The sequence below is a fragment of the Lepidochelys olivacea genome (genome assembly GCF_965140295.1).
Source record: "Lepidochelys olivacea isolate rLepOli2 genome assembly, chromosome: 9".
NCBI lineage: Eukaryota > Metazoa > Chordata > Testudines > Cheloniidae > Lepidochelys > Lepidochelys olivacea.
In genome coordinates, this window is record NC_140419.1 from 32,098,027 (window position 1) to 32,112,878 (window position 14,852).

The window sequence follows — 14,852 nt, forward strand, 5'->3', positions numbered from 1 at the left end:
AACTAAACATGACAGTTACAAATCACTTGTGAAATTTGAGAGCTGAACTTAAATACACATTCCTCCTTCACTATAGGAAATCATTTCTCCTTTGCCAATCAGTAACTGAGTTTTTGAAGGATGGGGAAGATTTTTCTTCTCCATCCGCCAGCTGAGATCTGACATGTACAAGGTTCTTGTGACAAAAGAACCGCTGTCCCTGAAACGAAGTAACTGTCAGGACCGCTCCTGAGGAAAAGGAGGAATCACAAAGTTACAGTTTCGCTGCTACTAATAAAAAAGCCCAAGGAACTGGACTCGCGGTTAAACAAACACTCCCCACCCGAGCTGGATGTTTACAGCCGCTTGAGCAGTGGCTCTGTGCTTTGTGTTGCCCGGACCGGGCTTCACACTTGGCCCGAGCAGGGGCCTGTGGTGATCTTCGCCCTGGACACGCCACAGTAACCTCCCTCCCCCCAACTCACCCAGCGCGCTGCCGACCGCCGCTGGACTCCGCGGCCAGCCCACCACACGAGCCAGGGGCCAGCGCGGAGGCAGGGGGCAGACGCAGCCCGGGCTGCAGGGGCTTTGAGCGGCATGTTCCTGCCCGAGCCTCTGGGCAGCAGACTCCTGCCCCTGGGCCGCGAGGGAAGTTTTCCAAGCGCTGGGCGAAGGGGCGGGGGGTAGCTCTGGGCTGGGGAAGCCTCTTCCCTCCTCCCCTCGCCTGGAAGAACAACCGGGATATTCACGCGGAGCGGCGCGATGCCAGGGAAACTCCTCCAGGGGGACCGCGCGGAGAGGCTGCCGAGCCCGCAACCGGCCTTTAAAAGCCCTCCGCCCAGGAGCCGCCGCTCGGCAGAGGCGAGCCGGGGCGCCCGCGATGAGGCCAGCCGCGTGCTCCTGGGGCCTGGGGCTCCTGCTGGCCGCCGCTCAGCTCTCCCGCCAGCAGCCGCCGCAACTGAGGTAACGGCTCGTCGGGCCAGCAGCGCCGCCGGGCTCGTGGGGGCGCCCCCTCCAGCCACTGCTTTGCCCCCTGCCGCTGCCTCCGGACCCCTTACACTCCTGCCTGCCCTTCAACCGCCTCCTCCTGAAGCCTGCAGTTACCCCCCGCCGTCCCTCGCCCGCGCTGCGGCTCCCGCTCTCGCGCCTCCGGGTCCGAGCCCGGCGGGCGCCAGAGGCACCTAGGCAGGAGCACGAGAGGGCGCTGAGGCACCGCCTCGCGCTTTTGCCCCTTGCTGGCGCCTCCCCAGCCAGCCTCTGTGCTGCTCCCCGTCCGGCTGCGGCGGCCACGCCTCGCCTGGTGCCACGGGCGGGGTGGGTGAGCTGCAGCCCCTTCTTTGCCTGGCAGAAGGAGGGAACATCTTGTTCGCCACAGAACGGCGCCAAGGCAGGGCGGCTGGGCTCGCTGGCTCTGTCCAAGGCGACTCTGTTTCTCTGTCGCCTGTGGGAATAGGCGGGAGGAGAGAGGTGTCAGTCAGAGAAGGAAAGACCCGAAGCCCCCGTCCCCCATTCCTGGCTGGGGGGGAAAGGTGGGACCCGAGGCTCTCTTTGGCATGTGTTACATCGGGAGGGGATGAGCCTGTGCGCGAGGGAAGACTCAGAAGGGCAAGAATCCAGGGCACTAATTTTAAAGGATTCCCCTCTAAATCAACCCATTCTGCTATTAACAAGCGAGAGTAAAACGTCCGGAATTCACACGAATGACTGAAAGTCCCATTGCAATAATTGAACCTTGCAAATTAAGTGACTGGATAAGAACAGGAAAAAGCAGGGATACTGCATCGCAATATATTTTGTTCATTTATGCCCCCACAGCACCCAGGATCTGTGCAGGCAGTTCTGACTGCAGAATCAAAGCCTTAAGTAGGATCTAACACTTGACTTATACCAGTAAATATAACAAAATCTTGAGACATCACCTCAGCAAAATGCTTGCTGAGGAGTGGGGCATTAAGATCAGCATTATTTGTGCAAATTACAAAGTGTGAAGAAAAGGAGTACTTGTGGCACCTTAGAGACTAACAAATTTATTTGAGCAGAAGCTTTCCTGAGCTACAGCTCACTTAATCAGGGTCTCCTCTGTTCTACTTTTCTCTTATGAAAGAGAAAAAATGAGCATGGAAACTCTGTCCTTTTCTAGTAACGCATACAAGCATTTGTTGGCATTGTACAAAAAAAGCCCAAGCGTCTCAGTTTCTTGTATTTAATTTGAAAAAAAGATTCTGGTTATACCTTCAAAGGGATTTTTTTTTTATTTTGGGGGATATTGGAATTAAAAACAAACACCCTGTTATATAATTTCTTGGATGAATAAACTTGCCAGCACTGGATTCATGGGAAGAAAAACAACGCCCACCACCTTGGCTGTTTGCCACATTCTTGTCTTTTAATACTGATTTTGCATTTCTACATATCACCTTTTCAGTGATTTCAGAGAGTTTTACAGCCATGGCAAAGTACTCGAGCATGAAGTATGTGCTTACATTAAGCATGCTTTGCTGAGCCAGGGCCTAATTACCCATCAGCGCCATTAGAGGAAATTAGGATCTATAATTGCCACCAGTGCAGCTCCAAATGGATGCTGTGATGCAAACAGGAGTTGCATTGATGGTGAATTATGGGTCCTGGTATTCCCAGTATAGAAAAAAAAAAAATCTATGAGATGGCTTGCTTTAGAATTCTGCAATAAATTGTCATTTTAATAGAGTGAGGATAATGGGGTGTGGGGGGGGGCGACACCTAACTTTACATTTTCTAATGACTGCTGGAAAAGTGTGCTCTTTATAGAAATATAAATTGTTGTGGTATTTTCCCCTCCTATTTTGTTTACTATGAACAGGGCAAAGCTTGTACTTGAACAAACTGTGTAAGTATAACAGCATGCAGCACTATATCTAAAATTTTTAAGGGCTGAGCTGTCAATTCTAGCCACACCTCAGTTTGTGCATTAAAAGTTGTACTATATTACAATTTAAATATCTGCTAATGTTATTCAATCCTTTATTTAAAGTTGCTGTACATTTTTGTATCAACATTTAGCTGACATACCCACCACACAGGTTAATAATAGTCTTTCCATCTTCAGCATTATAGAAAGTGTTGATGGAATATATATTTCTAAACTAAGCAGTATTTTTTTTATTCCCAGGCCTGCTTTTACATGTGGAGGAATTCTGTCTGGAGAGTCAGGGTTTATTGGGAGTGAAGGATTCCCTGGAGTTTACCCTCCAAACAGCAAATGTACTTGGAAAATCACAGTAAGACTTTCTAATATCACAAAAACACTTCTGAAAAGAATGAAGAGCTACCTGTTTTATAATGCCAACATTTTATATTAGGTGACAGATGCCTCTAATAATGAGTTGTTGGGCTTACATATTTCAGCTGTATGGAACATTTTTTAGGGTTACATTAGGTACAGTGCCAAAAGTGAAATCCCTGCAAGCTGCATGGAAACTTTTTAAAGACACCATAATAGAGGCTCAACTTAAATGTATACCCCAAATTAAAAAACATGGTAAGAGAGATGTGTGTTATAGGATACTTGACACTGAAATGAGTTTGCAGAGCAGCCACATTATATCCATGAATGATGCTAATAAGTGAGCAAACACTAATAAACTGAATGGCCAGAACTGAATATCCCTTCAGCGCTGGACATGTTATAAACCAGAGACTTCATAAAGAAGCTTTAACTAAGCTCCTTTTACTTTTCCACAGGTATGATGATGACAAATTATGCTACCAAAGACATACTTAAAGCCACACACTGCCTTCTGGCTACATGCACAACTCCCATTAACATCAGTGGAGAGTTTCTCTGGGGGTCAGTACTAGTATATGGGCTCAGGTCAAGGAGGGAAATGAGTGCTCTGAAAATTCTCTTTTGAAGTTGCCACTAAAGAATATATAAAAAAGAATGAATAGTGGTAGTGAAATAGGACATCACAGGATAATACAGCCTTGCTGCTTTAGAGACACTGATGCAAGTAAGAGACAATGATCTTGTGACAGTTGTTTTTAAATTACTGTCAGAGCAAACAAATGATGTGGATTTAATCTTTTTATTATGCTGCATTTGGGTGGAGAACAGCTTTTTGTGCTGACTTTAATCAGTGCCCAACTTCTAGAAAAGAACAATCTGAAGTATGCCTCATTTTTATTTAGAAACTTGTTTCTCGCTGTCTGGAGAGACTCACTTGCTTTTTTAATGTTTACTAATGATTACTGGTTAGCTATCCTGAAATCTGATTGGCTGGCAAAGATTCCATTTGACATAATATAAGACTGTGAGACAAGAGTAGCAGCAACAAAGCTGATTTTCAATAGCAGTTGGTACCATGAAATAATTTTGAAATCAGTTCTTCATAAGTTTGAAACATCATCTTGATATTATTGAAAAATTACAAAAGTAAAGTTCTTATAAAAGACTTAGATTACAAATGATTGCTAGGAAGTACACACTGAAGAGTCCTGTTGGCAGTTCTATTCCTGCTAACTAAGTCAGAAAAAAACCCCACAACTGATTTTATTTAAGGAGTGTCCCTATGGTATGTTTTCATTGCAGAATTAACTTGAGTGATCAGCGACTGCTTCTGAGCATCCTTATTAGCTTAGCTTGGATGTGAGCAACCACACTGACGTTAGTGGGTCCTCATTAGTGCTTCACTCCCCCACATGTGCGTTGCTAGAACTTCTGGGGACACATCTGCTGCAGTAAGCTGGAACTTTCACAGTGAATTGCAGGGGGGAATTGTAGGAAGGCACTGGAGGACTATCCACACTCAAATGATTTAGCCTGCATCCTCACTGAAAAGTGGGCTGGTTACCAGCCCAAGTGAAAGTGGCACTGAAGCCCAGTCAGGCAGCTAGCCCAGGTTTAAATACCACCAAACTCTGGTAAGAGAGTTGTATGTGTGGCTGGGAGGGTGGGCAAAGACATCTACTTAGTTACCATGTAAAGACCTCCTCAACTAGTATCTGATACTAGAGCACCTTTTGCCAGTTCATGGTAGCAATGTGAACCTTGTAGGTGATATTCAGCACAGTGCAGAATCTGGCTCAAGTCTGCAAAACTGGAACAGCTATTGTTTTGCTTTCCATGTGGGTTATCAGAGGCATGGAAGTGTTGTTTTCTCAACCAGAGAATGCCATCTTCTTTAGGAGAAATCCAAAGTTAACTGAGGTAAGGCAAGCAATTTGAAAGTAAAATTCCTTTATAAAACACTAAATAGGTAATATAATATAAAGTGAGACAATGTGACCTAGGAGATACAGCACTGGATTGTAACTCAGGAGACCTGAGTTTTATTCCTGGCTGTGGCATTGGTATGCTGGGTGACCTTGGGCAACTTACTTCATCTCTGTGCCTCAGTTTCCACACCTGTAAATTGGGGATAATGGTACTCACCTTCTTTTGTAAAGCTCTTTAAGAGTTACTGATGAAAAGTGCTACATAAGAGATAGGTATTTTATTATTATGGTATCTGATGAAGTCTTCTACAGTTACTTTGCTAAAGCTAGAAGAGACACAAGCCCAATTAAGTTTCTGTTATTTAAAGATGCTGGTTAACAGACACAGCTGCTCTATTCTGAGAGCTGTAAGAAGTGTGTAGCACGTGCTAGCGCGTGTACTGCGGCTTTGGGAGACTACTTAGAAGCCTTTGGTTGGTGCTGCTGCTGCTAAGAAATCATCTTTACTTTTGTTTCCTCTCCTGTAGCAACTTGCATAGTGTCACTCATGTGTATCACATACATATGCTTTTAATATTGTATAATCCTTTCTTGGCCATCACCCACATAGTTATGTGGAATAGTCTTAGAAGTTGTCCTGTTGTCCTGTGTCTTTTTGGCAAACCATGCAGTTCCTATAAAATCCAGCATGCTCAATGTGTAAAAATAATACTCAAGACTGTCACAGTCATACAAGGTGATGTTTTTATAGGTTCAGTAGCTGGATTGCAGAACAGGTTTGCTGAAATAAGCAGGGTTTGAAAAATCCTCTGATCAGTGGAATTGGAAACTTGCCCTCATGAGCAGAGACGCTTAAGTCAGTTTTTTTAGACTTTAGTTCTCGAAAGCATCTCGTTTATATGGTTGTGAAATTATCGTTCCAAATATGCACTGCTGCATTGCTTCAGATGGGGGGGAAAAATCAGCAGCTGGAAAGGAGGGGACGGGAAGAAAGTGGGCACAGAAATTGGGCTTCCTTTCATTGCGTTATCCCCCATTCCAATATATCTTTCATATTAATTCTGGCTAATATGTTTAATCTCCTGGCTAGCAGACATCTGACAAATTTTTCAAGTCTTGACCATAAGTATAGCGGGAAAGGTGTTCTAGTGATCCATAGCACAACTATGGCTAAACACTCAGCATTTTTATTATTAAACCCTGTTTTGGAAAGGTTTATTATTCAGCCAAAATCATTTAAGTCAAGTTTAAAACTTGGCGTTTAAGGCTCTCGTCCACAAACAACTCCCTTTCTCCCTGCCCCCAACACTGTAGTAAATAATATGGAAGACCAAGACATACCAAGAACTTTCCCAAAAAGCAGGAAGAGGTACACTTGCGAATAGGCTCTGTTTTAAGTTAGAGAAAAGTATGCATGTATTAGGAAGAGAACAGTTGCTCTTAGTGGTGGTACAAAAACATCCAGGGACCTTACTGTGCTAGGTGCTGTATATATAAAATAAGAAAGTCCCTTCATCAAAGTGCTGACAGTCTACTGATGTTTTTAGAACAGCGTACACCATAAACAACTTTCCCCAAAAACGTTTAGGGATATATTCTCCTTTCTCTGCTAGAGAAACATGTATGTTTGCTAACAGGAGTATGTAGCTTCTCTGTGTACTTAGTGTAATAAATCCTGACTACATTAATAAACATTAATTTGGTTAAGAACATTCACAACATGGTAGGGTCTGCTGGGCTATGTTCGTGTATACATATTGAGAACTAAAAGGTAAATTAACCATTAGGTTTGGTTCAAAGTAGCTCTGCATCCAAAGCACATCACTAGATCTTCAAAACAGGCTTTAAGTCTGGTAAGGTCCTGAGCAGTATGACTACAGAGTGGCACTTGATAGGAAACCTGCTCCTGTTAGGACCTTGATGCTGGTAGGAGGTGGCTGTCAATAGAATAAAAATGACCCTCCAAGTCTGAATACACTGCTTCAGACTGCCATCCAGTGTATTGGTGTGCACGCCCTTACCCTCCCTCATCGACACTCCTGAGTTCTATCCTCACCTCACCCTACCAAGGCCCAAATGTGGGATGCCAAGTGAATGACAAAATACTCATGCAGGAAATATAAAATGGTGTGGAGTTTATTCCTGTAAACATTGTATTTGATGTATGTAATTTACAACAATAAAAGTGAGGGGACACCAAAGCTCTGTGGGAGATAGGTACTTGGTCTAAAGTTAGTTATGTCCCCTGAAATGAGGGATATGTGAGAGATGCTCCTGCCCCATGTATCAGGTGGTAGGAATATTACCCTCCGCCTCCTGTACACTGCACCACACTTTGAACAGATTCTAGCTGGGAGCGGGGGATGTGCTGCCTCGGACATGCTCACCCACTTTCCTCCAGTCTTATAGAATCCCCGCTATCAGTGAGGAGGGACATGAGGTGAGGACTGGCCATTGTTCACTGGGTTTTCCTTCCACCTGTACCCACACTCCATTGGGCAAAACAGCAGTTTACATTTCTTCCCCATTTGCTGTAGAAACCCCCCTTGAGGGGCATTCCAGAGGCAGCAGCTTTTGAGGAGCAACTGGCAGCACAGCTCACAGCATGGGTCCTGTAGGAGGAGTATAAGGGATGTATATTGGTGGAGGGGAGAGGAGGTGGCAGGAGGCTATACATGCGTCCTTTTGTCTTTGGCAATCTTTCGTTTTGGAGTCAGAAACACTCTCACTCCCCTCATTAGAATTAGGACACTCCACAACTGTAAACTTGCCCCAGTGTCACTCAGGGTCAGGTCAAGAATGTCTAATTAGCAGAAAAATTCTGGATCTATTAGCTGGGCAACTATAGTTATGTTTAGGATGGGAAGAAGAATGGAACAGTTTTTAAAGAGACAGTCATTGAGTTGGTTGCTACACCAGCCAAAAAGTGCCTAATGAAATTGCAAGCTTATTGATATCTACTATCCATACACCAAACCCCAGTATTTGATCAGAAGGATTTTGGTAATTACTGTCAGAGATACAGAAGCATAGTGGAATCTCACATCTCTTGAACTTCTCTCACCAACCAGTTGATTTGAATGAGAGTTGGATCAGGCACCCAATTCCAGTACTAACCCTACCCTCCATTTTCTCACTTTCCCTTCCTCTCTGGCCCCTTCCCTGTGCTAGAACAATATGGAAACAGAGGAGTGGAAGTTGGACTGCTGGTGCTTGTGTGGTAATTTCTGGTGTACAAACAGGACAGGGTGAGATTGCATGGCCCTGCAGGGGAGTAAGCTGCCTGGATTTCAATTCTAGGTGCTTGGGAGTGAAAAGCAACAATTGCACATCCAGTGCGTCCCTCTGCGAGCAAGAAGATGGGGAGTGGGCGGAGCCATGGCTGTGTGTCCTGTCCCACCAAATACACCAGCTAGCAGAGTTTCCCAGGAGCAATAGGCATGAGCTGCCCTATGAATGAGGAAGACATGACATAGTAAGGGAGAAGCAGGGAGAAATAGTGACTGAGCTTCAAGCCCTGCCCAGAGCTTGTTCTGAGGCGTTGCAGTTTTTTTGCTGCCCCAGACTTAGGGCCAATGACCAAGCCCAAAGGCTCAATCTAGTCCAAAGTAAACAAAACTGAGTCCTGCTGGGTTTTGCTCCATTAGAAAGACAGGGAAGAAAGTGATGTTTGGAAAATGGTGGAAGAAACATTGGCAAGTTTGAATACATGTTAATTTTCAAGCTTTTAAAATGGGGTTATTCTAGTGGAGAACAAAGAACGAGATACTGTTTTCAAAAGAGTCAGATGCTGTGAGTTCTACTGCTGGATCAGTTGTAGAACTGAGCTGGTAGGTATTCTTAAAATGAATCTGCTGTTCCACAGTTCGTATTTCAGTTAGGCACCATGCTGTAGATTTGTTTTCCAAATGGCTTAACAGCTGGTTTAACCTGGTAAAATTATTTTATTAAAATAATAAAATGTTGACCAATTCCTTAAGATGATGGAGGGTCAAGTCCTTCAGCGTTTATTTACCCCCATGGCTTGATTACAACTACACATGTGAGTAAGGATTACTCCTGTAACTGTGGGTTGGATCAGGCTCTGAGCTTGAAAACCAAGACTGCATATGCTCATTGAAGTTTCATAACTTAAAAAAAAACAAAAACAAAAAACCCCCATAAATGCCTGCTAAAACAAATAGTGTGGAATCACTTTTCAGATCAGTAGGGGAGAGGTCAGAAAAGCTTTCCTAAAACATAATTCCATCTATGAAACTAAAATAAGGAAGGCAGAATTGTCACAAACCTTTCAGTCTAAGACCCCAATCCAGCCTGCTGTTCTGTACAGAGTCCCACTGACTACATTGAAGCTCTCTGTGGGACCATAGGCATGCCCACATGGGATCAGAGCCTAAAGGGCATACCTACACCTCTTGACAACAACAGGAATTTTGCTTCCAGGGATCAGACAGACTAATGGGGCCTGATCCTGACAATACAGTTTATTGATGCATAACATCAGTGGTATTACTCAGTTAAGTGAAGTTATACATGTGCTTTAATATTTTCAGGATCAGGACCCAAGATTTCTCGTAAGAAATGCCTGGTTTTTACTAGTTTCCCAAACTCTTTTAAAATTATATATATTATATATATAATTTTACATAAAAAAAAACAAGTTAAAAGAAAGCTATGGTTGAAAAGTTAAGAGAAAATGCCAGTATTAATGTTGCCTGTGCAACTTTTTTCCTGCTCCTTTGCATAAGTGTATAACAAGAGTCTCTCTCATATTGCTTAGACGGTGACAGAGCCAGGAACAGAATCCAGCTCTCCTGATCCTGGTCCAGTGCCTTACAGATCATTCTCTTCTTTTGGATCCTTCTGCCTCATTCATTGTCCATCCTGTGCACTGAATGAGGCAGGGAATCATATAGAACAAATAGTATACAATCACATAATTAAAGACTATCATAATGCATATAGCCCAGGAGGCTAGCATTTCCTAACATTCGAGAGCTTCACTTTGCAAACGTCTATAAATAAAAGAAAGAAAGATTCAGTCATGTGGAAGCATATTGACCCGTTCATGGGTCATTAACAGCTCGTGACTAGGGTTGCCAACTTTCTAATTGCACAAAACCAAACACTCCTGCCCTGCCCCTTTCCTGAGGCCCTGCCCCCGCTCACCCCCTCCGTCACTCGCTCTCCCCCACCCTCACTCACTTTCACCGGGCTGGGGCAGGGGGTTGAGGTGTGTGGGGGAGGGAGGGCTCTGGCTGGTTTATAATTTAGCCAAATCTGAGTGGATTTTCACAGGGATGGCAAAAGGCACCTCTCTGGCTCCAGAACTTTCCACCTGCCAAATTTAAAGTTCCTAGTCTAAACCCTGGGAAGAGCAAGATCGCCTCAAAGAAATGATTGGGGGGGGGAACCCACAAACATTGACTAATTTCCTTAAACCCATTCTCTGAAACAACTGTTTTTGCTGTCAAGTATGAGAGCGGTAGCCGTGTTAGTCTGGATCTGTAAAAGCAGCAAAGAGTCCTGTGGCACCTTATAGACTAACAGACGTATTGGAGCATAAGCTTTCGTGGGTAAATACCCACTTCATCGGGCCACTACATGCATCTGACGAAGCGGGTATTCACCCACGAAAGCTTATGCTCCAATACGTCTGTCTATAAGGTGCCACAGGACTCTTTGCTGTTTTTGCTGAAATTTTCAAAAATAACTCCAAAAAGAGATCAAGGAAAAGTTTGGTCCATATGGTTAAACTTTGGCAGAGTTGTAAGTGACTGAAAACTTCAGCTTATATTGGAAAGTGTAGGTAAACTTATCTATGGGAACACTTCCAATGCTGCCACTACTAAAATGATTAAGACATGTCGTTGCCCCTAAAGGCCAACTGAGTTGGGACCCTTTTGTTCTAGGCACAATACAAACACACAGATATTGGCAGTTCCTACCCCAAAGAGCTTACATTATTTTACTCACTAATGCTTTGCCTCTCTGATAATCAGGACGGTTCTATTTATCTTCTTAATTTTAAGGCCAAATGTTTCAAATTTGGATGTTAATTGACTTGTCCAAGGTCACAGAGTTTGTACAGTCATAAATAATACCTGGTTCTCCTGACTCCCAGGCCTGTGCCTTAGTCCTTCCTCCATAAAAATAACCTTATTTTGCTGTGTGTCAGACAGGCAAAAAGAAGGAAATTCTGAGTGAATTAATTGCGGTTAGAAAACAGAAGTGCATCAAGAATGTCAAATGTGCCCTGCATCCTCTTCCCCTTCAACCCCCACTTTTAGTGCCTCTGAGTTATTCAGTCGAGGAGTTAATATGAGCTGGAGAGATGCATATGCTGGAAACTTTATACTTTCTGGGCTTCTGTAGGTGTGGATAAATTACATTTATGCTCTAAACTACATATATATGTTTAGAATCAAACACTCTGTAGTCCCTTTAGACTACATTTCCATCTGCTGGAAAAAGTCAGCTACATTTCTGTTTTCCCCACAGTGGTTATCCATTCAAGATAAAAATAAATGGGCAGATTTTTAAAGGCACTAATGGCAATTAGATGCCTGTCATTTATGCTTTTGAAAATCTCCCCCAAAGTCACTAAAATTAAAATGATAGAAATTCAACTTATTTAGGAGACTGATTTAAAACAAAAGGAACTTTGGTCTTTCTCTTTTAAAACTTCCACTAGTTGCTAACTACTTTCTTACAGGTTCTAATCTCTGATGCATCACAAGCACACGTCATTTGTTTAAGCCAGGCTGGACTTGTGTGTCACCCCCTTCCCTGTGGCAGTGCCAAGAGGTTACCAAGAGTTCTAGAGCTGTAGGAATTTAGATTTCCCAACCCGAGATTTGTGGATAGGGCAGCCCTTGGGGCCGATCCTCAGATGGTGTAAATTGTCATCATTCCATTAACTTCAATGGAGCTATGACAATTGATGCTTTCTGAGGTTCTGCCCTAAGCACCTCTTGCTGCAGAGAATTTATCTGCATGAGCACTAATCCACCCAGGCAACACCACAGCTTGGTACTACAGAGTTTTGTTAGATATTGTTTTGGGGCTTCTGCAGGAGGCAAACTTTCTCCTGGTTATCTTGGGTTCCTGTGGGCTAGGGAATTGCCAGCTACACAGGGCTTGCTCAGGACAGAAGTCTATTGTATAGTATTAGGTCCGTTGTAGGAAGCTTGTATTATAGGTTCTTTCATTCTTCAAATATATGTATACAAAGAAAAGTCATGAGTTACTCAGCAACAGATAAAAGCCAAGGCTGAACTTTCAGTCTTAAATACTCACAACTTACACAACTTATTTTTCTATAGCTCTTACAAACCCAAAGACTCGACAGATATGTACATGCCTAACCTGCATAACTATGTAACAGTACTGCACATCCAATTCCTACCGTTCATCACCACCACTCATGTCATGTCTCAAATTTAGATGGTAAACTCTTTGGAGCAGGAACTGTCTCCTTGCCTTGTGTAGTGCCCAGCACATTTTGGGTTTCAAAAAAAAAAAAAATGTGTTTTCTTTCTGGACAAGTGGTTAAGTGTACTGAGTTTTGAATTGAGATCACTTTGTGTATTTTTAAAAAGCTTCCCTGTGTCTGTTTTAAACATAATTATTTCTATCCAAATTTATTCTCCATTTAACCAAAGTCTTTAGATGCTTTTTGTTAAAGCAGCAAAACAGCATTAGGCCTTAGTGTTCCAGGAACCAGAGAGTTACATTTTAAATTGCTTTTTGGTTAAGGGTAACTTGTGTCTAGACCCTTATAACCAAAGGCTCTCTTACCATCATCACATACTAATGGCTTGCTTGAACTCTGTAGCCAACATGTAGTTTTACATATTCTTTATCAAAATAAGTATTTCCACTACATCCATGGAACTAAATAGGTTCCATCTAGTTGTTAATTTGAGCTATGCAGTATTAGCCATAAAGTTTCCCTTTTTCTTTTTTAAATTGATATTGTGTTTATTAAATTACTACTAGAAAATGTAAAATCCCACAAATTGAAAGGCTTTATTATAAACCCTTGAATGCCACAGATAACCAGGATGAGAGAGGCAAGTGAACTAAACTCAAAATTGATTGACTGGTTCATATTAAAAAGATGGCACTGACATCACCCAGTTATCAGAGTAGCAGCCTTGTTAGTCTGTATTCGCAAAAAGAAAAGGAGTACTTGTGGCACCTTCAAGACTAACAAATTTATTTGAGCATAAGCTTTCGTGAGCTACAGCTCACTTCATTGGATGTATTCAGTGGACTGCATCCGATGAAGTGAGCTGTAGCTCACGAAAGCTTATGCTCAAATAAATTTGTTAGGCTCTAAGGTGCCACAAGTACTCCTTTTCTTATCATCCAGTTAGTTAGCCCTGCATTAATGAGTTCAATGATGGATGTGACATCACTGGCAGAGGATGTGCTTGGGCCTTAGAGTTGCAGTTGAATTGGGATGTGATGGATATTGAATAGCAGTTATCAACATTTGTCAAAGCACCATTCTGGAGAAAGGATGCTATGCAACAGGAAGGGATAGAGCTGGGAACAGAGAGGGAGTATCCCATATTATTTGTTCAACATCTCATCTGTACTTGAATGAAGAATTTGATTGGTAAGTTGGGGGAAAGAAACTTGAAAATATGCACAGTTGAAAACACAAACAACAGTTATGTAGAGCACCAGAGCAGCTAGTCATGTGATGATAATTATTATGTTGTTAAGATACATTACTCTCTCCCTTCTATAGGTGCCTGAAGGAAAGGTGGTAGTTCTGTCTTTTAGATACATAGACTTGGAAAGTGACAACTTGTGCAGATATGACTTTGTGGATGTTTACAATGGTCATGCCAATGGACAACGCCTCGGCAGGTTCTGTGGTACTTTCAAACCAGGTGCCCTTGTGGCCAATGGCAATAAGATGTTGGTACAAATGATTTCAGATGCGAATACAGCTGGAAATGGATTCATTGCTATGTTTTCTGCAGCAGAACCACATGAAAGAGGTATTTTACAACTATGCAAATATTAAAGGCAAACATTCAGAGGCTGTGCTAGCCCATCAAGTGCCCTAAGCAGGAATATTGCTGGAGCCACACCTTACCCTTCACCCACCCCCTAAAAATACTAATTGCATTATTTCTGCAAACCAAAAAAAAATACCAACACATCACATACTAATATGCTTGTTAAAAAGTTCACGTTAAATAAGATGAATGGTATTTTGGGGATAATATTCAATGGGGGCCCTAAGCAACTGCTAAGTCTACTTATGCCTGGCGCCACCACTGCAAACATTAACTTGTCATTTATAGAATGTACTTAGACTTTGAGGCCAAAGGTACTTTAAGTTAAAGTAAGGTTTCCTACTTCTTTGAAAGTTATAACATCCAGAACCTTGCATCCTTGGTACTGGAAGGGTACAATAATGAAGATGCTGCACACTTGTGTTATAGTCAAGGATAATGTAATCACAGTATTTGGTACACGTTTTATTATTTTGGGGCTGGGAGGAGGAGAAATGAAGCCCTAGACTGGCACTTTAAAAAAAGAAGTCTTCAATTTTGTTAAGTTATAAAGTTTTTTTCCTTTTCATTCTCAGTCATGGATATTGACTCCTCTTAGGCACAAAATGCCAATTCCAAGCTTTTCTCTCATCCTCAGTTTTG

At 42.7% G+C, this 14,852-nt stretch overlaps 1 protein-coding gene across 1 annotated transcript in view; it reads left to right on the forward strand.

Moving 5' to 3' along the window:
• The first annotated feature begins 504 nt into the window (after positions 1 to 504).
• The window catches only part of PCOLCE2 (procollagen C-endopeptidase enhancer 2), a 46,870-nt gene continuing 32,522 nt past the window's right edge, over positions 505 to 14,852 (forward strand). The window contains exons 1-3 of the mRNA XM_084638901.1: positions 505 to 942; positions 3,128 to 3,236; positions 13,934 to 14,189. Coding sequence (XP_084495027.1) covers positions 860 to 942; positions 3,128 to 3,236; positions 13,934 to 14,189 — 448 coding nt within the window. The 5' untranslated portion in view covers positions 505 to 859. The remainder of the gene's footprint in view (positions 943 to 3,127; positions 3,237 to 13,933; positions 14,190 to 14,852) is intronic.